Source organism: Poecilia reticulata, linkage group LG5 (assembly GCF_000633615.1).
Source record: "Poecilia reticulata strain Guanapo linkage group LG5, Guppy_female_1.0+MT, whole genome shotgun sequence".
NCBI lineage: Eukaryota > Metazoa > Chordata > Actinopteri > Cyprinodontiformes > Poeciliidae > Poecilia > Poecilia reticulata.
The window spans coordinates 2552239-2576432 of record NC_024335.1 but is presented as its reverse complement, the minus strand read 5'-3'; the positions used below and the strand labels follow the sequence as shown (position 1 = coordinate 2576432).

At 40.8% G+C, this 24194-nt stretch overlaps 2 protein-coding genes across 9 annotated transcripts in view; one reads left to right on the top strand and one right to left on the bottom strand.

Moving 5' to 3' along the window:
• Nucleotides 1-11259, top strand: part of chd6 (chromodomain helicase DNA binding protein 6) — a 61321-nt gene extending 50062 nt beyond the window's left edge. For 2 of the 5 annotated variants that reach the window (XM_008408314.2, XM_017304897.1), the window contains exons 37-45: nucleotides 657-900; nucleotides 1425-2693; nucleotides 3277-3428; nucleotides 4218-4475; nucleotides 6126-6764; nucleotides 7685-7924; nucleotides 9031-9171; nucleotides 9450-9554; nucleotides 9881-11259. In XM_008408314.2, the coding sequence (XP_008406536.1) occupies nucleotides 657-900; nucleotides 1425-2693; nucleotides 3277-3428; nucleotides 4218-4475; nucleotides 6126-6764; nucleotides 7685-7924; nucleotides 9031-9171; nucleotides 9450-9554; nucleotides 9881-10885 (4053 nt within the window). In that variant the 3' untranslated portion in view covers nucleotides 10886-11259. The remainder of the gene's footprint in view (nucleotides 1-656; nucleotides 901-1424; nucleotides 2694-3276; nucleotides 3429-4217; nucleotides 4476-6125; nucleotides 6765-7684; nucleotides 7925-9030; nucleotides 9172-9449; nucleotides 9555-9880) is intronic. The other 3 variants (XM_008408312.2, XM_008408311.2, XM_008408315.2) reach the window with 2 other exon arrangements.
• A 7373-nt stretch (nucleotides 11260-18632) lies between these two features.
• Nucleotides 18633-24194, bottom strand: part of rspo4 (R-spondin 4) — a 34342-nt gene continuing 28780 nt past the window's right edge. For all 4 annotated transcript variants that reach the window (XM_008408316.2, XM_017305003.1, XM_017305002.1 and 1 more), the window contains one exon: nucleotides 18633-20180. In XM_008408316.2, coding sequence (XP_008406538.1) covers nucleotides 20065-20180 — 116 coding nt within the window. In that variant the 3' untranslated portion in view covers nucleotides 18633-20064. The remainder of the gene's footprint in view (nucleotides 20181-24194) is intronic.

Below are 24194 nucleotides of genomic sequence, written 5' to 3'. Positions count from 1 at the left end.
AGCTAATCTACCGTCGCAGTGTTAGCTTAGCTGTTAGCAGCCGTAGCTAATCTACCTCCGCAGTGTTAGCTTAGCTGCTAGCAGCCGTAGCTAATTACCGCATTGATCACTTATTAATAATGGCAAAATAAACATCAGTCCTGAAAACATAAAATGGTAACGGACTGAATTATCTGTTTTCGATAGTTTTTTGGTGTTGAATCCTGAGACATGAGGCGCCGTCGTTGTCGGTTACTATGGCAACAAGTCTGCGCGTTGCTATGGCAACAAGTCTGCTTAGCTGACACAGAGAACAAGTGGTTTTGAGTTGTTGTTTAACAATTTTTTCCCTTTACATGGCGCACTTCACTAAATTAATAGCACCTACATGTCCAGGTTTAATTTAGTGAACTGTTCTAGCGCCGCTATCAGCGCGGCATGTAAAAGAATCGTCTTTCTGCCTGCCAACGCTGTGCGCAGGCGCTAAATGTCAGGATGCAAACAATAACATGCAACGTGTTATTGACGCTGTCCTATCCAGTCATGTGCATCAGTGGTTCGCTGTGGTTATGTAGGTTGCCTGGCGCACTTGGGTGCTGAAATTACTGCTCAGAAAAGATGGAGATGATCAGAATAAGCCTGCAGTAATCCAGACTCCTCTGTGTTCAATCCCTCAGGACATCGGGGTGAACGAAGAGGCCAGTCCGGATCAAACGGACCTGTCGGCCAGTCCGCCGCTGCCCTACGTCCCGCCGCCGCCCCTCTCTTTACCCGACATCACCGCCCACGAGCCGCAGGATGGACTCGGCCACGCAAACGTCTCCGCGAGCTTGATCCACCCAGCGGAGGACGGAGACGACCAGGAAGGAGGCGCTGGGTTTGAATTCGTAGACAAAGACGAAGAGGAAGCAGAGAAGGAAGGTACGTAAAATTTAATTAAGAGAGTTTAGACCTGAAGGAAATCTCCTTTAAATTAATGAAAGTATGGACAGTAGCGTCCGACTTAGGAAAACCAGTTAAACAGTTATTGGGACCCGACACCATAACAAATGTGTATTTCCCTGGAAGTTATGATGTTGTTGTTGTTGTTTTGAGACCATTTTTGAGTAATTTAATGGTAATGGCATAAAAATGCAAGAACACATTAAACTCTAATGAACATTTAACACTGGAACAGGAAAACATTCTTAATATCCAAAATAAATAAACGAAACAAGAGAAACAACAAATAAAATGAGTTGTGATTTCTCTGTAAACAAAACTGTCCTTCAACAAAAGGGCTAGTTCAGAATAAAAGACCAAACTGAAAACCTTCAGCATCCAGATTTTGTAAGAAAATGAGAGAAAAGAGAGAAACAAATTATACAAATGGAAATGATTGAGTTGGTTTTCATTTATGATGCAGCTAATTGATTTATTGGCCTTCTCGTTGTTTCTGCTGAAAGGTGCGGACCGTGGCGTCCTGGTTGGGCCGCAGATGGAGGACGGAGAACAGGAGCCGGATAAGACGGAGGAGATCCTGCAGCGGCTTTCTCCGGACCTCCAGGACGACGGCGAGGATTTGTCCCGGGATGTGCAGCCGTACCTGGGGAAGCTGGAGCAGGACGGCAGCTTGGCGTGTCCGGCGTCCATCGAGGCGCCGCCAGAAGACGTGGACGGCCTGATCCTGTATCAAACCGAAGAGGAACGCTCGATGGACAGTTCTCTTGACGCCGAGGCGTTTATCCGCAGCGAAACCGGAGAGTTTTTGGAAATGAAGGAGAGCTCCCAAAGTTCTGGTGGTGGTTTTGGCGCGGATCAGGTTAACGAGATCTCCGAGGGTCGGCTGGACTGCGTCTGTCTGGGCGACGCTGCGGAGGAACCGATGGAGGACAAACCCGGTCTGATGGCGCTGGCCGGGTCAGAGCTAGCAGAACCCGGAGAGCGCACCGTCTCAGTGGATCCCGACCTGAACCGGAGCGAAACTTCGTCTTTCTCTCTGGATCGGGAAAATCTCCTGGATCAAAATGACATCAAGGCTGATTTGACTTTAAACGACGTCGATGCGAAGTCATCGGATCTTAAGTTCTCCATCGATGAAGAGAGGAAGCCACTGCGGTTTGTGGTTCCGAAAACCGAGGCAGCGGAGGACGTCTGCCCAGACAGCTCCGACATCAAGCATTCCCGTTTCCTCTCCTTCCCCGTGAAGTCCGAGGACACCAAAGCCGAGCAGCTGGAGTTTCCTTTGCGAGCGCCGTTGCTCGACGTCAAACCCGAAGACCTCAGCTTCTCCATGAAGTCCGAGAGCTTCGACGTCAAACCCGAAGTCCTGCAGTTCGTCGCTTTCTCCGACTGCGGCAAAATCAAACCGGAAGTGAAGCCGGCCGACCTGCGGTTCGCCGTCTACCCGGACGGCGCGAGGTTCAAGGCGGAGATGAAACCGGAAGCTCTGAGGTTGGCCGGATTTCCAGAGACGTCCGCCATCAAACCCGAAAGCAAACCCGACGCTCTGGAGTTCGCGGCGTTCTCGAACGGCTCTGGGATCAAAGCCGAGGTGAAGCCGGAGGTTCTGGAGTTCACAGCCTCGCCTGAGGTGAAGGTGGAGATGAAGCGGGAGACGCTGGAGGCGGACAGCACGGTCCTGACGCCGAAGCTGGAGCAGGGCGAGGCGGTGGCGGCGGCGGCGGAGAGTCCGCTGAAAGGCCAGGTGAAGGAGGAGAGGCCGAGCTCCCCGGGTACGAACGATTCCACCTTTCCTTCGATCAATTAAACATTACTGGGTTGAATTTTATATCTACGGAGGAAGATTAGGGCCACTTAAAACAATATGACGTAGAAAATTTAAAGAAATGAGAGAATTTTGAGACAAAATGTCAGGATTTTTAGAAAAAAATGTCAAATCTGAGGAAAGTCTGACTTTTATCTTTTTCTGAAAATAATGTGGATTTTGAGAAAACAGTCAGAATAAAGTAAAACTGAATTGAATTTTAATATCTACAGAAGAAGATTAGAGCCACTGGGGAAAAAAAATAAATCTGACTTTTATTCTCAGAAGATGAAAATCAGAATCCTGAGATTAAAGCTGAAACGTCTGAATTTTTATAAAAAGAACAACAGAATTGCATACTGTACCGATTTATGATTAATTTAGTTTGATGTGTAGGACATAAATTCAATCCTTTGTCTTCTACCTTTACCTTTTCAGTGAAATTGTTTAAATTGTTTCAGTTTTTTGAAATGCAAATAAATTATTTAATGACTGAATAAATAAAACATAATAAGTGAAATCAATGTTGCGTTTCTCTGCTGCCTCTGCAGTTCCTGCGGTGGAAGGATATCCCGGCAGTCCGAGGTTTGCAGCTCCGGCTTCCATGTGCGAGATTCCCGACGGGCTGCATGAGAGCCGGGAGCCGACCATCGCTCAGCTGCTGCAGGAGAAAGCGCTCTTCTCCTTCTCCGAGTGGCCGAAGGTTCGCTCAGCCCTTCCTCACAGGGGATGCAAGACGGGCGGCCATTTTCTTTGTTTTCCCTTCTGTCTAGACGTAGGGATGTGATACCGATTCCGCTTATCGATTTGGTTCCTTATCGTTTCTCATATGGATTTTCACTGTTTTTAAACAGTTTTTATCCAGACAAATTTGCATGTTTATCTTTTCAGGAAGGATCTTTCGAGATTTAAGATTTCAGATTTTTGTCTGTTATTTTACTGCTCCGTACAATGGAGGAGTAAAACGATTGATGATGATTAGAGCCACTGCAGAAAGGAAAACAGACTAAATTTCTGCTGAAAAGCTCAGAAATTTTGAGATGAATCTCAGAAATTTTCTAGAAAAAATGAAAATGTCTGCGTTTCAGAAGCTAAAAATCTGCAAGAAATTTTTTTTATTAATTTCAGAAATTCTGTGGAAGAAACTTTGAAATTAGGGTTTGAAAAGTTTAAAAAAGATTTTTAAAAAAGTGAAATTTTGAGATTAATTTCAGAAATTTTCTCGAATTTTCTCTTGAGTTTGAAAAATCGGAAATTTGCGAGAATAAAATTTTCCAGAATGTCTAAACTTTTTGACTTCTGAATCTCAGAAATGTTCCCGTTTTCTTTCTAGGAAATTTCTAAGATTAATTTCAGAGTTTTTGGTGGAAATTTAGTTCAGCAGCTGAACCTGCCTGATGTAAAAACACCAAGTTCATAATTGAACAAAACAAACAAACGGTAGTTCTAGGGAATTTACTGCTGCAGCTCTGCTTGTGATCGCCCCCTGCAGGACAGAGTTATTATCAACCGGCTGGACAGCATCTGCCACGCCATCCTGAAGGGAAAATGGCCGTCATCGAGCGAACAATACGACTCCCCTGGCTCCGTGGCAGCCAACTCGTGCCTGGCTAACAGTTTAGCGCAGCACCACCACCACCGAGCCGGGTTCCTGCCCGGCACGGGCCCCGGCGCCGGGCCGGGCCAGCCGCGGGTCCAGCAGGGCGGCCTGGGGTTCCCCGTCCCGCCGCCCCTCACTCGACTTCCCAAGGTGAGGCGTTCTGCAAAAACCAGCGAATTAATTCAATATTCTCCTTTTTTACATATCTATCACCCGTCTACATGTTTCTGTCTTCCATGCCATGGTTCTGTCCGGTTTTTGTCCCCAGAAGTGCTCAATGTCGAAAAGAATATCTGCCACAGAATAATCAGAAGCTCAAACCCAGACGATGTTACACTGCAAAAACACAAAACCGTATTCACTTCAAACAAGCTCCTACAGCTTCCAGAAAAGTTTAACTTAATTTTAAGATATGTGGACTAGAAATTAGACAAAAATACTTTTGTGTTTTTGCGTTGAATCCAGTGACTACACTGAAAAAACATAAACTCTTACCAAGTATTCTTGGTCCAGAAAAACCTGACGTTTGTTGTTGAAACTTGGCAAAATGAAAACACTGTAAATGCAATAAACACAGATCAGTTAAAACATATGTAGATATTTTACAGTGTTTTAAAAACATTAAGTTCCCTTCAACAGAGTTTCGATGAATTGGCTTCAGTTAGTCCTGCAGCACTGGGCACCTCCTGTCAACATGTTACTTATTCTGTACCATGTAAAGCTTTATGTGTGGATATCAGCCTTGGGTAGATGATCCCGTTGCGCTTTGCAGCGTGAAGGCACACATGCTAGATCCTGCAGCCAGCTTCCTGCTGGAGGGCAAAAAGCTGCTCGCCTACGATGAGTAGCTCTGGTTTTAACTGCTAGCATAACGCGCTAAACCTTAAATCTATGTGTGATATATGAGAGAAAAAGGGACGCAGTGCTTTGCTACTAACTGTCAACACTATGACAACTAGATAAGGCCAGGAAAAAGTTTGAATTTAAAAAAAAAATAGCGAGGGAGAGGGAAGCAGGTCAGTTATGCTAGCTTGACTATGAGAACTTAACATGTAGCTGTGATGTGGAATCCTGTGTGTTTTGGTTCAGTTACAAAAATTTAAAATAAAGCTGAGCCTCACACCGACTCTTGACAGATCATCAGTAGAGCAGGTGTTTAAATTAGCTAATCAACCACCACTGTGTTAGCTTGGCTAATAGCAGCCGTAGCTAACCTACCACAGGGATCACTTATTAATAATCTCAAAATAAGCATCAAACCTAAAAGCATACAACTGTTATTTACTGAATGTTCTGTTCTTTGTTTGGGAAATGTTTGCGTGTTTTTTTGGTGGTGAGTCCTGAAACATTAGTGGAGTTGTTGTCGGTCAGTTGCTATGGCAACGGGTCTGTGTGTAGTGTAGCCGGCATGGAGAGCGGGATAAACGAAGGATTTGAGTCGTTTAGTTGTTTTTTTAACGGTTTTTCTGCGTTGTTTTCCCCTTTTGCTGTGACACCGTAATAAGTTAATACCTACAGGTCCAGGTTTCATTTCGTTAATTGTTCAACTGCAGCAGCGCAGCTATGGAGGGAAAGTCAAAGGATCGTCTTTTTGCCCTCCAGCGTTGAGCGCTGGATGTAAACAGTAACATGCAATGTGTCTAATATTGTTAACGCAGCTTCCAAACCTTGTCAGGTTGAATCTCACCCAGGTCTGAATCCACAGCAGCCCGTGCGTTGTGTCTCAGTCCATATGTGTGTTTAACCAAAGCCATCATCTCTCTCCCATTCTTGTCTCACCCACCCTGCCCACCCGGACAGTACGTGCCGCGGGGCGCCGCATGTGGGCGCGCAGCTTGGCGCCTCACCTCCTTGCCTCTCTTGCAGGAGAGGCTCGTGGCTCCTCCCTTCCTCCCTGAGCTCAAACGGGCCGGAGGTCGCCGGTCCTTCGACTACGAAGCCGCCGCAGCCGCCGCGGCCGCTAAGATCTTAGCCGGGAAGTGTGCGTCGCCGAGCCACACGAGCGCCGCCGCTGCCGCCAGCAGCTCCAGCGAAGAGAAGGTGGCGGTGGTGGCCACTCCGTCCCACCGCGCCGGCGCCATGCTGAACGGCTGGCAGGAAGCGGCGATCGATCTGACAAAATCCTCTGGAGAGATCAGCACCACGAGCGGCGCGGGGACGAACGAAGCAGCTGGAATCGGCCACCCCAACGCCGGCGCTGCAGGCAGCCACAAGCTGCCGCCGCTGCCGCCCATCACGGCGCCGCTGCCCGGCTCGGTGGGGATCGACATGTCGGGCATCCTGCAGGCGGGGCTCATCCACCCGGTCACAGGGCAGATCGTCAACGGGAGCCTGAGGGGAGACGACTCCCTGAGGAGGAGGAGAGGGCGACGGAGAAACGTGGAGGCTCTGTACTCCGAGTTCGCCAAGAGCCGAGGGCTGCACCTGCCGGAGGCTCAGGTGGGTGGAGGGGGGCGGGGCTTATGGTCCGAACAGGTAGGGAAACTGAGGGGAGACCTGAGGAGAAACGGGAAAAACACAAAAGGGTTTCAAGGAGAATCAGAATTAAAATTTTGTAAATTTTTTTTTTTCCACTTGGGTTTCTACTGTTTCTAAAACAACCCAAGTGTTTAAAAAAAAAAAGAAAAACCCAGTTGAGGTTTGGTAATAAATTAATGTTTTTTTGGTGTCTGGAAAATGAGCCGTTTAAAAAACCTCCGGGATGTAAAGTCACAAATCAGCAGGCAGCCGTTACCTAGCAACCCCAGCAGAGTTCAGCCCATCACCTAGCAACCCCAGCCAAGCCTTCCTGTTACTTAGCAACCCTGGCAGAGCTCCAGCACGTTTGGTTGGTTGTATAATGGCTGCTAGAAAAGACAAGCGTTTTATTGTTGATTGCGTGTATGTTGAGGCAGTTTGTTTTCTTTGTCTTGTTTTGTTTTTTGCGGGTTTTTATCCAACTTTTCACTTTGGTTTAGTAAACAACAAAAAACTATTGTTTTTTTTGTTTGTTTCAGACAAAAAACGAATTGTCTGAATGTACATGGACCTGACTTGTTGGTTGTGCAGGAGGCTCCATTTCTGCTTTTCTTTCGCCAGGGTTGGAAACAAAGACACAATTCATGTTGTTTTCCTTCAACCACTCTTTCTCTTTTAAAGATGTGCAGTTGATTAACTTGGCATCTGTTTGCAGCCATTTTCATGTGTAAATGTTGAGGTGGGGGGCGCGGCCAGAAGCAGCAGCTTATTAGGATTTAAAGTGACAGAGACTCTAAAGACTCTAAATCTCAGTTTTTAAGAATTATTTGCGTTGCCTATAGATTTGGGATTTAAGGAAGAATAACGTGTCACCTCGTCTGCATCTGTGTGTCCCCCTACAGGCTCGGGTTGAGGCCATCAGCCACTCCTCCGTGTCGTCCTCCACCTCCTCGCCGTCCCCGTCTCCGTCCGAGCGGCCTGCCGGTCCTCCCACGCCCTCCTCCTCCTCCACCCCCACCCCCACCCAGACGCCTCCTCAGCCAGAGATCGTGGCCATCGACAGGGAAGCGGCCAGCAAAGGCCTGATCGAGTGGCTGAGGCAGAATCCGGGCTACAGCATGGATCTGCCGGCTTTCGCTCACGTACGTATCGTGAAAGTTAACAGCTGCTTTTAGGAGAGCAGCCGACACGCGGCTCCACCAGGTGTTGGCTAATAGGTGATGGAGACGGTTTAGAGTTTGGCAGCAGGAGTGGGTGGACCTTTGAGTAAAGCTCAAACAGCATTAAAGCAGTGTTTCTCTTTCTGTTGTTTAGTGTTAGCTCCATTAGCCAAATGGAGCGTTAGCTCAACCCATTTAGCTGACAATCACAGACTTAACTTGAAATTGTTTCCACAATAACATCTTGATATGCAACTTGAAGTGAATATATTGGTCTCTAAACTCACTTATTGTTGTTTTCTTTGTTCATCCTAATGAGAAAAGTGGCTCCATTTGGTAAATGTGACAAAACAAATTAACAGATCTACTTGTTTTCAGTTATTTACAGAACCTGAAAGTTTGGATTTCCAATGATTGGAAACACATGGAAATCAAAAAAGTTCTTTACTTCAAGTGTTGTTTTCATTAACATTTTATGGCTATTTGTAATTTAAAAGCATAATAAAATAAAAATAGACTTCAGTTGCTTTGGCAGAAACATTTTATTTCAGGATGAAGTAAATAATTACTTTATTTGAGGTGTAAACGCCTCGCCACAGTAATATCAGACTCAGCACAGCAGCTAGTTTGATCACAAACTAAAGCAAACCATCATCCTTCTTCCACTTCCTGTTGTCGTCTTTGTCGTTTCTGCCAGTAGTAACATCGGGCTGTTGATCATGTGACTCCTGAGATGCAACGTTTCCGTTGCAGTTTTGCAAAATACATCTTTTTTTTTACGACTGAAAAACCTTTTTCAAAATTGATGTTTCCATTAAGAGAATTTATTTTCATAATTTCAATTTGTGAAATTTTTTTTGGTGAATGGAAATGCAGAAAATAATAAGGCCGTACAAAACAACAAACTAAAGCAGTTATTCAGAAGAACGCCACCAGAGGGCGCTGCAGACCACAAACCTGCTGGACCGGCTGTTAGCACTGTCATGACGAGGCAGCGTTGTTGTTGACCCCAAATCATTCTTAAAAACACAACATGGAGGCTTTGATGATGACTTTATTTCGTCTCGTTTCCGGTTTTGGCTGTTCAGTCGGGAGCGAGTCTCCTGCACGGCTTTGTGGAGCGTCCCAAACAGAGGAGGCATCGCTGCAAAGATCCCACCAAGCTGGACATCAACACTCTGACGGGGGAGGAGAGAGTCCCCGTAGTTCACCGGGGAACAGGACGCAGGGTAGGTAACACACACACACACACGCACACACACACACACACACACACACACACAGGAATAAATGCTGTTTACGTTTCAGTCAGGCTGCAGATCAGAGGCGGATCAGATGGAAACTGACCACCAAAAAATGGGACAACTGAAATCAGTTTTCAGATACATTAGTTTAGCATCCAGAATTTCACTGTTTGTTAGTTTTAACTAACTTTTCATGCAGGAATCATCGGTTTTCAGGGTTTTTTGTATCGTTTTTTTGTAAGCTGCATCTCTTCCCTCTGCAGCTTGGTGGCGCTATGGCTCCGGCTATCAAGGAGCTTTCCAGGTGGCTTGATGCGAACTCGGAGTACTTCGTCGCTCCAGACTGGGCCGACGTGGTCAAACACTCTGTGAGCCTCAGCTTTCTTTTGTAACTTTCTTTGTTGTGTTTAAAGTTTCAGTTTGAACCTGAACGATTTAATGTAATGAATATTTATTATTCCTTATTGACTTATCAATCGTCTTATTTTTATGTTAAACGTTTTTGAAATTGTGGGAATTTTTCTAAATTAGTGTTCTGTAGGTGTGTAGTGTAAATTTTAGCTCATTGTTTCCCTGCTGAATGTGGATATTATCACAAAGAATTGGTAGCAGTAATAAATAATATCATATTGAACTGAATGTTTTTCTCTCAGAAGTTTAAAAGTTTCTTAATGTTCGTCGGCTCTTGCTCCAGGGTTTCCTTCCTGAGGGGAAGTTCTCTCGGATCCTGACGGAACCGGTCAACCGGGACCCGGGTTCGCGTCGCCGCGGACGACGGCCGCGCAGCGAGATGCCGAAGCCGCTGCTGTCCGTGTCGGACTCCGCCTCCCCGGGCATCGGCCCGCCGCTCTACATGAACGGCGGCCTGATCGGCAGCATGGACTCCATCGTGACCCTGCAGAACCTCCGCGGCGCCATCCCCGGGATCCCCATCATGGCGGCCGGATTCCCACACGGATTCCCCGCGGGGAGTGGCGGGTCGGCGGCGGACGACGCCAAGAACGGGCTGAGCATGCTGCCCATGATGCTGCACGGCATCCATCACCCGCACGGCGCCGCCGCCGGCATCCCGCAGCACGCCCTGTTCAGCGTCGGCACCATGATGGCGCACGCTCCGCCGCCGCCGCACTCGTCCGCCTCCGCTTCTGCATCCACCGTCACCACGACAACCGCAGCGTCGGAGGCAGCCAGCCCGTCATCGACGACCGCCGCCGCTGATCGAGAGAGCGACATGGAGAAGCCAGCAGAGGGCGCCAAGCGGCCGGCGGAGACGGCGGCGGCCGTCATCACCTCCACCAGCAGAGTGCATCACACCTTCAACCCCTTCCTGATCCCCGGCGTGTCGCACGGCCTGCTGTACCCGCACATGTTCCTCCCCCATGGCGGCATCATGGCGCTGCCCGCCGTGGCGCCGGGCGGCGCCGATGGCGTGCCGGGAAGCCCCAAATGGAGGAGGAAACGGGCGAGGGAGGAGGAGGAGAGAGAGAGGGGGAAGGCAGGAGACGCGGAGGAGAGAGAAAGTACAGTTACCGCCTCCGCGTCCTCGTCCGCCTCGCCGCCGAGCGAGGAGAGCCGGGCCGGCCGGGCGGAACCGGACTCCATCAGCCACGGCGAAAAAGCTGCGGCGCCGGAGGAGAAGGAGGACGGGTCGGAGGAGACGGGGGACGAGGTGGACAGACGGGACGGCGAGGCGGCGTAGGACATCGTCTCCCCGCGTCTCACTGCAAAAACACAAAATATCCACAAAATATCGGCAAATGTTTCTGTCCAGTTTCTACCGCAAATATCCAATCACACTTGAAATGAAACAAACTAACCGATGAAAAACTTTTCAGGAAGAAATAAGAGCTTGTTTTACATCAGGGGTGTCCAAACTTTTTGGACTTGAGGACCAAAAAAACCTTTGCGGTGTTATTATGGACGCACCGATCCAGTTTTTACCCAGACCGATATCTGAGGTTCAGTCGATCAGAGGCAGAAAAAATATGAACCGACTTAGTTTCTGTTTTTAAAACATAAATGTACTGAATTATAAAATTAATTTGACACTGAAATATGTAAATAAATATCTTCACACGTTTGGTGAACAACTTTAATTTGTTCAGTCAGAGCAGTGGACAGAATAAATAATAAAGAAACAAACTATTTAAAAATAAACTACAAAAACCTTCAAATGGATCAGAAAGTTCAGTTAGGAATCCTAAATATAATGTAAAATAAATAATGAAGCATAGAATTAGACTGAATAGATCCGACACATTGTTACCGATACCGATACTCTGCATCAACCCGATCTGGGCCGATACAGATAATGATATCGGATCGGTTCAGCTCTAAACGTAATGCTTTAAATGAAGTAGTCAGATTTCCTTTTTTTGTTTTAAATAATTGTGGAGCCTAAACCTGATTATGGTTTTGCAGATTTTTGTTTTTAAAATAAATGTCAGGTGTTTATTGGATAAATACTAATCATTTTGCCAGTTCAGGTTTGGAACTGGATAGATTTCATCTGCGCAAAATAATGAAACACTTTGTATTTTAACAAGATTTCAATTGTAGATTTGTATTATTGTTGAATTGCAGTCTGGGGCCACAAAAGGTCAGTCCAGGACCCGTAAATGGCCCCTGAACCTCACTTTGAACACCAGGTTTTAAGTTATTAATACGATGAAAAGTTTCCAGTTCAGCTGGTGGATTATTTTATCAATATTTATGAATCATTTACTTAAAACAAGCTCCTATATTATGCTGAAACGTTACTTGTACGTTGGTTTTGTTTTATTTTAAGTGTAATAAAATATTTCCACTATAAACTAGACTGAAATATTTGGTAAGGTTTTGCGTTTTTGCAGTGTAGTAAGTTGCTCTCTTCTCCGCTGAGCAGCCGTGTAAAGTTTGTGCCGAGTCTGTAAGTCAACGTCCATGTAAAGACTTTTATTATGATGATGATGATGATGATGATTATATTCAACTTGTTTATATACCAGGACCCCCCCCACCCTCTCCACTCCACTGTAAAAAAAGAAAAGAAAACACATGTAGAGTTAAATAATCTCCGTATTCCTCCCATCATCCCGCATCCAGACTGAAAACAGAAGGGAGAACCGAAGGAAGGGAGCGATCCAAAATGGTTCCTCTGCACTGTAAAAACATCACACCAAAACTATGTTTTTCATCTGGTTTCTACTGAAAATATAATCATACATTTGAATTAAGACAAAACTAACTTATAAGTAACTTTTTAGCATTTTTTTTTTTAGGTCAATAATTCCTTAATATTGATGTAAAAGTACTGAAATAATCGGCGCATATTATAAGTTCAAATGTCTCGTTTCACCTGTAACTAGTATTTTTTTCACTAATATTTAGGAATTATTTACTTAAAACGGGGTGCTCAAAGCGTGGGCTGGGGTCCGTTTGTGGTCCATGAAATGATTTTGTTTGGCCCTCTTAGTCAGCAGTGGTAAAAATTTGGAAATTTTAAATTTTTCTTTTTAATGATTTACAGATTTCATAGAAGTTTTACTATAAAATTAAAAAAGTGAGAAACTTTTGCATTTTTAATTTAATTTTGTGGAACGCTAATAATTTAAATTTGCCAATTTTGGCAAAACGTTTGGCGACAACTGGTTTCTACATCTTGCTGAAAAGTTACATATAATTTAGTTTGTCTTAATCAAGTGTACAAAGATATTTGCACTAGAAACTAGACAAAAAACTGTTGATTTTGTTTGTTTTTGCAGTGTAAAACATGTGCAATACTTAAAAAAAAAAAACTGCCATCCGAATTAGTCTGAAATAAAATCCCACACAGATTTGACTGAAGCATAAAAGGCTGCAGAAAAATGTCTTTTAAAGTTCCTGCATTCAAAATTTTTAATTAAAAGTGCAGCCAAAGCTAAATAAAACCGAGTTGTTTTTTTTATTGTTTTTTTAGGTATAATATGTATTGTAACAAAACACAACGCTAAAATACGGGAGAGAATTGGTGCCACTTGAAAAAAAAAAATTTTGATTTCAATTGTCTGAGATTAAAGTCAAAATTCTGAGAAAAAAACTTTGATTTATTTTTTTTATGGCACTAATCTTCTTCCATACTAAAAGGCTGCACCTTAAACTTAAACTTTATTTTGATAATTTTTCCACTGCTAACATGAAAAGCTAAATTAACTCCTGCTCTTTAATTCAAAAGCAAAGAACAATCATGGGATTTGTTTCGGATCAAGCCACAGAGTCACTTTAAAAAGTGGTCCAGTCCAATCAGGAGCTCAGCCCGGCCACCAGGGGGCAGCAGCAGGCAGTCGTAGATGCAGACAGTGGGTAGAAGAGGGTGAGTTTTCCTCCTGAAATCATTGGGAAAAGTGCAAAAAGACTCGAATTTTGATCTGAAGCTCCAATTTGAGGTTTTGTCCTGATTTTAGAGAAGAGAAAGAGACTGAACGCCTCGTTGTTTCCTCAGATTGCAGTTCCAACATGTAATATTTCATCTGTAAATCTCTCGCTGTACATTGCTGTCTTTTTTTTAAGTGCTCCATGTATCTCTTTCCTGTTTCCGCCGGGAAGCAAACCGACTGTACTGTACATTAAAAGGATGCAAGTCGCTGGTTCTACTCCGATTTTCACGACAGGGTGGAAATGTTTCCGTCGACGGCTTTCCGTATCTCCGGTTTTCATCCATGGAAAACGTCTCTTTTTGTTTTTTTGCACAGCGTCTTTGTGTGAACCTGTTTTTTTTTTTTGTTTTGTTTTCCGTTGCGGCGTGCGAGCGACTGGGAGAAAGTTTGGATGTGTGCATGCATGCGCACACTTTTTGCTGTGTTTCGTCCTGACAGGTCACAAAAAAAGAAAAAATCCATTGTTGTTGCCTTGTCACAAGTTTGTGGCTCCATATAATTTATTATATTTTTTGTTTCGTTTTGTTTTTTTGTTTTTTTTTTGCCAAACTTTCACCAAATATTATTTTTCCTCATTTTTATTGTATTCTTCAAAGTAAAATGCCTTATTTGTAGCTAGTATGTTTTTGTATAGCTGGTCTGTTACATCTCCACATCTGGTGGCGTTTTCTTTTTTCTCTTTTCTTTTTTTTTATGGAGACCCAACAGAAACAAAACATGCCGCAGTTTTTAACTCACTACATCGACTCCTAAAAGGCCAATCAGTCGTCCCTCAAAGCACAAACGTTTGCGTACCAGTGCCTCTAAAGTTAAAACATTTTCCCTCGTGTGGGCTCACTTGCACATTTCGTCCTGTTTCCACGGCGACGGGGTCACCAAATAAGAGATGGTTAATAATGGTAGTGGGAGGAGCATGTGATTTGTTTTTTCTATGGCAGCGTTATTAGGGATATTGTAGATTTTTAAAAAAAGAAAAAATGGGGTAAATTTCGGTCAAATTTTTTTTATTTTGAAAAGTCAAAATTTAGCTACAAAAACTCAAATTGTGATATTAATTTCATAAATTTTCTAGAAAAAATATTTAAAATTTACTGGAAAGCCCTTAACTTTTGAGATTATCCTCGAATTTTCTAGAAAATATTGAAATTTCAGTTTCAAAAGTGGAAAATTTTTAACTTTTCAAAGTCAGAACATTTTTGAATGTTTAAAATTGTCTACTTAATCCATTTTTTTTTTTTAGATTTTTTTCTAGATATTTATAAAATATTTTTAATTTCTTCTTGCAAATGTTTGACTTTACAAATTTAGAAATTTCTGGGGGAGTTTATATGTTTTTTTATTTCAAAATTGTATTATTTTCTAGAAAAATTCTTAGATTAATCTCCAAATTTGAATTCTTTCTAGCAAATATTTTGACTTTTCAAAGAAGTTTTTTGGTGGAAATTTACTCAATTTTTCCTTCTTTTTTATGGTCCTAATACTCCATTGTAGTTTTCATACAAATTGACTTAACTCTTTTTTTTAATTATTATTATTTCTTTTTACGGTGGGGTTGTGTGGTGTAGTTCTGAGCAGTCAGTATCTTGCCTGCAGTTGAAAGCGAGAAAGAACAATATTCATAAAGTCATCTACTTTACCATCTAAAACAACTTAAAAGTAAAACATGATTTATTTCCCCTGGCAAACCTGGCATGACAACCAAATCCATTTAATATATTCGTTTAAGCTAACCTAGCATAAATGTGTGAGCTGCATTTGCCAGTTGTTTGTTCTTTTTCACTTGTTCTATTTTTATATCTAAACTTTAAATGTACAGATATATTGATGCTCTTGTGAAAAAAACCCCAGAAGAAAATAGTAAAAACATTTTAAATATTTTTTAAAGTAACTGACATTTACTGTTAAAATAAATCAAAATTATTATGACAAAGTTTTTCATGATAAATGGTAAACAATACGATAAATTCTGACATATACTCCTAGAGCTGGACGATAAATAATGTATATTGCAATAAACACGTGATCGATATCAATAGATTATTCAATAATTAGCTTCTCAACCTCTCATTGCTAGCTCAGCTACGTTGGTGGAATCAACTAACTCACTCATTCTTTAGTTACCTAGCAACTCACTCACTCTTTGGTTACCTAGCAACAACTTGTTGAGTAACTGGCGCTGCAGCACTTTAAGGTTTTGCTTCTTAACTGCTTAAAAATAAAAATCAATGGAGTAAAGTGAAAACTGGATAAAACAGGAAAGCTCACACTGCCAATTTGGCAGTATTTCAGATATTTAAAATAAATAAAGATTGATCAGTAATTATCAATGTTGATTGATACAAAACGCGTATATTGTGATAAGTTTATCTTTATAATACCTACTCTTAATTGATTCTTTAAGCTAGAATCATATGTTTACATGTTTCCAGAAGAACTCTGAACATCCTCTTTGGAAAACAGTGTCTTCTGTCAGAGGCTTCTTCAAATTCGCTGTAACACAGACTGCTACAGGAAATCTTTTGTAGATGGCCATCGCCATCTATAATAACCTTGGAGAATTTGAATTTGTTTGAGTTACAACAGCGTTTGGTTTCCATTTAGGATAAGTAAAGTATTTCTCAATTTGAATTTTCCGCAATTAAGATACTGACTGCTCAGAGCTACACCGCATAACCACATTTTAAATTAAAAGCGCACTTTTAGGTTAAATTCAACTCTGAAATTCAGACATCGGCAGGAAAACCGCACAGGAACATGAAGTAGCATCTGTTAAGTCGGTAGTTTGACCCTCACTGCATTCCTTAGCTGCACGATGCCTTCTGTTTTCTTCTGTTCCATCCACCCTGTTTGTTCGTTTAATTCTTTTAAACAAAGATGAAGCTGCGGCTGCGCATCACTTCCTGTTCTCACGTGAAGACTTGAAACGGACTCGTGGCGACCACGTGTTTCTGTCAACAGTGTTTATTTTTTCATGGAAGTCACCTCAACGTGTAAAACTCTTGATCAGAGATGATGTATTTATTGTACAGTTCTTGTCTTTACATTGTTGTCTCACGACTGATTGATGGCTGTTTTTGTTACCCTGAAATACAGAAACATTTTGGTTCACATGGAAATTAAACGGATCTGCGTTTCTGTCGCCTGACGGATAATCTCAGTCTGGAAGCTGGAAATGTCCAGCTGGGTTTTGTTTCCTTTATGCTCTCAATACTTGTTCGCATTTAGGCACCAAGATGGCCGAAAGTGATAAATATACAGAGATGAGACGGAGTATTAGCACCATGCTAAGAAAATGATAATTTAAAAAACCATAAAATTATGAGAATAAACTCACGAGAATAAAGATAAATTGTTTTATTTCGCCTTAGCTATACAAATAAACTTGATTATTACTTTATTCTTGTAATTTTACGACTTTTCTCGCTTTATTTTGACTTTATTCTCGTAATTTTAGATTTTATTTTTTCTTATCTTGGCTCTAAACTCCGTCGTACAAAGATTATTCAGACCCAGAAGGAAAAACTGGCTGCAGAATCAACTAAAATACGATTTTAAATTCATGAGAAGGTAGGTTGTGCGTTTCCTCATCCATCCTTCAGCTTTCGTTTTGAGTTTGAGTTTTACATTTTTGCAGCTTTTATTATTCGTATTTCGGCTTAAAAGGATAAAATCTGGAAAACCTCACATTGAGAAAATGGATTTAGTCCAGCTCACCTTTAAATATTCCTCGTTATTCTTGAATATTCAGATAAAAATCTTGGGTCAGGTTCTTGTTTTCTGCCAGATTCACAGCAGAGACCAGAATCTTCTCCCCGTTTTGATTTTGTTTTATTTTTTCCCGTGTAAATTTTATCTTTAAAACATCAAATCTGAAAGTTTTATCCATTTTATTGTGCCTGTTTTATTCTTTAGAGGTCAACCTTGAGGCCTCGGATCGATCAGTTTCAAATGCAGTTTGGTGTCTGAATAAACTCACCGCTCAGTCAGGTTGCTGAACAAAGTGCAATGTAAAGGTCAAAGGTCACAGGAAGCGTCTGACCCTGACGCTGCAAACCCGTCACAGCTAGAATACATAAATCACCTGGACTTTTTATCTCATTTGGTTACTTTTCTTTCTTATTGTTATCTATAGCGCTCTATATTCCCATGTGGACCAATCTGACAAGTCAAAACATGGTATGTGTGATCTTTTATCGTGCAATAAAAGATGACTTTCAAGTTCTCCTCGTCTGTCCGAGATCATTTAATTCATGTTCCTGGTGAATACATTTAAATTTAAGGTTTGGTGAATATTTAATCAACTGGTGTTTCTGTATCTCAGAACTGCGATGCTGTTTCACAGCTACTGCAGGTAGAAAAAATAAAAACATTTACGCCAAAAAGATCTGAAATTTTCTGACTAATCTCAGAAAGAATATCTAGAAAAACGTGAAAATTTCTGAGCTCTGAAAAGTTGAGAATTTGTGACGAGTTCAAAGTTTCAAAAGTTGAAAATGTTCAACTAGAAAAACAGAAATTTTGACTTTAATCAAAAAAAAATTACCAGTAAAACTTTGGCAATTGCTGAGCTCCAAGTCGAAAATTTGAGACAAAAGAACTCAAAAAAATTTTTTGATTAATTTTTGAATTTGTTGAGCTACAAATATTGGGAATATGCAAGAAAAAAAATCTGAAATTTTGAAATTAATCTCAGCAAAAAGTGTAGAAAAAAACTTGTTTTTCTATACATTTCTAGTTGAACAACTAGAAAAGTCCTGAGTTTCTTGGCAGACATTTTTGACTTGGAGTTTTTTTCTGGACAATTTCTGAGATTAATCTCAAAATTTCAAATTTTTATTTATTTATTTTTTTGAAGAAGAAATTTTCTACTTTTTTAATCTACAATGGCGTACAACTAACAAAACTGTTATTCTGTGATATTACCAAAACACAGTACAACATATGGCGCATGTTTTTCTAAATAATCAGAAACTCGCTGCCAGGCAACAGCGCTACCAACTGCGCCCCCTGCTGGCCAACAATGAAATGACTGAAAGAAATCACACCGTCCCAAAAGTTTAAAACAATAGCAGCTTGTTTTAATCTTGTCAGATTATTTCGTGGTCATCAGAAAATAAAACAAAAGCAAAAATCTTACATGTTCAAGGAAACATGCATGAGAAGAAAAGTTATGAAATGTGCAGTTTTTTGTGAAATTAATCAAATTGGCATATTTTTCATGATTTTGTAAAAAAGATTTTGCACATCTGAACCCAGATTAATCTGTGATAATATAAAAATACACATTTACAGAGCGACACATCCATGTTGTGGAAAAATTTCCCATTTCGTCTCTTAAGAAAAGTGATAAATATTTATTTGGTGGGGGGAAAAAAGAAGAGATTTTATTCGCTCACATGTTGTCATGCAAGCTTTTCTTGTGCAATATCAGATAAATCATCCTGGATCAAAATATTACATCATGTATACAGCTCAATTTATATTACACACAAACTGACAAATAAACTGCGAGATAGTTTGGACTAAACATGCAGCGTTCATTATTATCAGCCATAAAGATGCACCAGAAAAACTCCTTTCTTTCATGTTTGGCCAAACTTTGAGGAAATAAACCAAAACTACAAAATAAAAAACCTTTGAAGATAATCCAGCTGGAGTCCTGCAGATATTTTACTGGCTTACTGGTGGAAAAAGTGCAGCAGGAAATATTTTTGGTCCATTTTAAACTCATAAACATGATTCAATTTAAAATTTTCAACGCCCAAAAGCGAGACTATTTGCACTTTTGCCCATTCTTTCTCCAATATATTCAAAATTTACAAGTTCAAAGTTGGATAAAAAAAATCAGGGAAACCTGAAGTTTGAAGTTTCATTCCTAAAACAACATGGCTGCTCTGAGGGGAAACGTTATTCATCTGTAAATCTTGTTAATTTCATAATCTCTGTTATTCCCAGATCCGCGTTCCAGTTTTCCGACTGCTTTAAACGCATCATTTCTCAGGCTGAATCTAATCTCCAATCTGGCTTCAGTGATTAATATAAGACGCTAACTGATTTTTTATTTTCAGTCTTACTTTTGTCTTCAAATTAGACAGAAAATAAGGTTGAAATCTGAACTTTGACTAAGCCATTTTCCCCAAATCAAGTGGATAATATTTCACTTTAACGCTTTTACCCAAACATTTATTTTTTCATATAATCTAACCCAGTTTGGGGGTTTTGTGGTCTTTTAGTTGAATGATGATTGCAATAAAGTTGACAACGTTGTAATTTGGTTAATTGAATTAAAAAGCGAGTCAGAGGTAAATTCAGATCAGTGCAGCTCGAGTAGAAAGTGACTTTTCAAATCCTATTTTGATTTAATGTTTGGAAAACACATTTTATTCACACATCATGGGGATAAACTGAACAGTCGGTTCAGGTTGTTTTTGTCCTCCGTGGTTCTGGTTCTGGTTCTGCGGGCCAACATGGAGCTGGATCCGGTTCAGGCGCCGCCGCTGATGGTGTCTGTTGTTGCGTTAGCCGAGACGCTGGCGAGGAGCCGCAGTCGTTTTCTCTCCCTCTTTCTGCCAAGTCCTGCTTTTTTATTCCGTCTTTTTTCTGACAGGCGAGAGGAAGACAAATGGCGGAGGATAAAAATGGGACATGAAAACTATGAAGGTCAAATATTTCTGTCTTTTCTCTCTGCGGTTCCCGTCGTTTCACCTCAGCTAAACCGCGTCGGTAGCATCGTTAGCATTGTTAGCATCACAGACAGACAAACGGATAGATAGATAGATAGATAGATAGATAGATAGATAGATAGATATAATCCACCTGTTTATAGTTGAGCCATAATAAATGAAACATTTATCAACATATTCATTATTTTCATGATAGCACTTGTCAAAATGTAATATTTGTTTCTGGTTTCTTAATTGGTGGCTGTAAGACGTTTTTATGACTTTATTTTTGTGTTTTTATGATGTAAAGCATTTTGAGCTGCCTTGTTGCGTAAATATGCTCCACAAATAAACTTAATTGACGGATTTATATTAGCTGAGTCTCAAAAGTTATGAATTTCTCTATATTTTAGAACATTTCATGATCCTTTTCTATAAATCAGGGTGGTCTAATGTGTGGTCCGGGGTCCATTTATAGCCCAGGAAATGATTTTGTTGGGCCTTTGACCACAAGTCAAAAAAGATCTGTAGACCTGTTGCAGCGTAACGTCAGGTAGGAAAAGTTTTAATTATGAAAAAAGTAGTGAGGGAGAGGGAAGTATGTCAGTTATGCTAGCTTGACTATGACAACCTTAGCATGTAGACGTGATGTGGAATTCGTTGTGTTTCGGTTCATTTAAAAAATAAATAAAAAACAGCTGACCCACACACCAACTCTGACAGACCATCAGTAGAGCAGCTAATCTACCACCGCTGTGTTAGTTTAGCTAATCTGTGTTAGTTTAGCTAACACAGATTAGCTAACACAGATTAGCTAAAATAATCTGTGTTAGCTAATCTACCACAGCAATCATTTATCAATGATAGCAAAATAAACAGTGTGAGAAATATTTGCATGGTTTTTGGTGTTGAATCCTGAAACATAAGGTAGCGTTGTTGTCAGTTGCTATGGCAACGAGTCTGTGTGTAGCGTAGCTGACAGACAGCGAGAAAATGGTGGTTTTGAGTTCAGCAGTTTTTCTGCTTTATTTTCCCCTTTGCTGTGGCACAAAGCACTAAATGAATAATGTCTGCATCTCCAGGTTTTCACTTAGTTAACGGTTTGCTCCACCGCGGCTGTGGATGAGAAGCAAAGAATCGTCTTTTCGCCTCCCACCGTTGAGCTCATGCGCAAAATTTCCGGATGTAAACAATAGTCCATAACAAGAGGAGTTTATTTTAATAAGGCTTTACATTATCCTGTTTTACAAATCAATAAAATGGTAAATTTGTTTTTCCTCCAGTGACTCTTCAAACGTCGGGAGGAAAAACGTTTTCTGGCTCTGCTGATGCGTCTCAGGTGTTCTCCATCCTCAGATGGCGGTCCAGGCCCGCCATCCCGCAGGAGTTTTGGGAACTCATCCATCATTTGGCCAGCAGAAGAAGAAGAAGAAGAAGAAGAAGAGTCCTCCAAGTCGAGTGTCAGGTAAATATTCTGGGTGATGAATCGCTGCTTTGATGGTTGGCTGCAGAGATCGGATTATACGATGCTTTTACAGCATAGGGACTCCAGATCACTCTGATACATATTTTCACATTTTTACATCGTAACTCATGTATCAGATCAGGTGTGATGATTCGGATCCGGCTTGGATGGAGAAGCTGCTGCTCTGGCTCCACCTCCTTTGGCTGCAGTTTAAAAAGAATCAGATTTACTGCAGAAGTCGGAGCATTTTGGAGGTTTTCTTGTGTCGTATATAGTTTTTTTTTTTTTGAGAACAGGATGCAAAGGAAGCAGAAAATGTCAAATCTTTTTCCCTGACCTGATTTGATGCTGCTGATGATGAGGAGTTTGTCCAACCAGACGCCGCCGTCTGCTCTTCGTCACGATCGCCTAGCATGGAGCTTTCATGACTCTTCATGTCTTCTCTCCTCAGGTTCTTCGTCATTGTTTTGAGTTTCCGGGACAATTTCTTTGCATTTAAATTTTGTTTTTAAAGTGTGGATTAAATTATGAATAACATTTATTTATCTTACATACGAAGAGACGCAGCTGAATTTTAAAATGCCTCAGTTCTTGTGCTTTTTTGGCTGAATTTCTGCATCTACAATGTATTCTAGTTCGCAGATTTGACAGTAGCTGCGTTTCCATTTTTTTTTTATTATGGTGTTTCCATTATTTAAGAATGGAAAAACAATAAATTTGTTATTCACGAAAACTTCAACATCATACTTCTACCACTTCCTGTTGTCTTCTTTGTCGTTTCTGCCAGTAGTAATATCAGGTAGTTGATTATTATGTGACTTGTGATGTGAAAAAGTGTTTCCATTGCACTTTTGAGAATTACACAAATTTTGATACTGCCAGAAACAAAAAAGCACCTCAAGCTCATTTCTACGAAACTGCAGTTTTTCCAAATGGCAAATTTATTTTCATAATTCCAATTTGCACAATTTTATGGTAAATGCAAATGAAGCTGTGTTTTCATTGACCATAAAATTAGAATTATGTTTCAATTTGTGTGAAATTGCACAAATTGGAATCATGACCAGTGGTGCAGTTTTACGGTCAGCTAGTAGAAAAATAGTTTATATCGGTATTTTGGCCAAACCGCGTAAAATTTGTGTGCAAATTGGAATTAAAGCCAATGGTGCAAATTTTATGGTCGGAGGGAACGCAGGAGGTAGAATGTTATTCATAATGTAAACCCAGACTGAAAAACCTGTTTCCATTAGAAATGTGCACAAAACTTTGTCCGTAAACTTTGTCCATATTCGCTGATGTCGGAAAAACAGAATCTCGCAATTGCAGTATTTCTATTAAATAAGAATGAAAATAAAATCCCACCTGAACAAGTTAGTTCATGCGATAAGTTACTAAAAATCATCCTCCTGTCGTCGTCTTTGATTTTTCGCCAGTGGTAAAAAAAAATTAGGCAAATAGGAAATACGAAAATAAATTTACTAAATAGAAACACGTCAATTTTGAAAAAAAAAAAAGTTTTTCGACGTTAGGATGAGGTGGCTTTTCAGCCATATCGAAAGTAGCGCATTACTCAAAACTGCAACAGAAATGTTTTTTTGGCATCACAGGAGTCACGTGATCAACAACCGGATGTTACTACTGGAGGAAACGACAAAGACGACGACAGGAAGTGGAAGAAGGATGCATGTTTTTAATGACTCATTGTGGGAACAAACTTATTCACCTGTGACTTTAATTGCGTTTCCTTCGTAATGTAAAAATCACTTTTGCAAAATTGTGTTTTTTCGACATTAGTGGAATAATGTTGATATTTCATATCAACAAGTTTTTGCTCACATTTTGTAATGGAAACGTAGCTTGAAAGTCCAATTCTCTATTTCATCTGTTGACCTTTGCACTTCATAAACCAGAATCTGAGCTTCTCTGCTTCTCATTTCTGGGACTTTTGTCTTTCATAGATCTTGTTAATGATGGAAAAATGTTAACATTTCATTTTACACCCTTTCCTTCTGAGACAGAGATGGTTAATATCATTATTTCTACCCTTTTCTGACATAAATCTGACGTTTATTTACTAAACAGTTCTGGGAAACAAAAATGTGCTCAGTGTTTCCGAACCTTCATGACTTTCTATGTAATTAACTGTCTAATGGTTTAAAGTGGTTTAAATCTTTATCAAACTGTATTAACTTCTTACACTGAATTTAAGACAGAATATAAAATGAAGCGTTTGGAAAAGGTTAACATTTCCAGTTCACATTCCAGTAAAATCTCTAAAAGATCCTAAAATTTAACCAGTAATTTAGTCAAACCTAAAAAAAAGGGATCAGCAGATCAGTTCTGTGTGATAAAGTAAACTATTTTGTGAATGTTTTTAACTTTCTACAGTGAAGTCCAACTCAACTCTTAAAATTTAAACCTCCCCAACATGAGAGTAAAACCAGGATATTCCTGAAAACTATGAATCTTTGCAAATGTTTTATATCC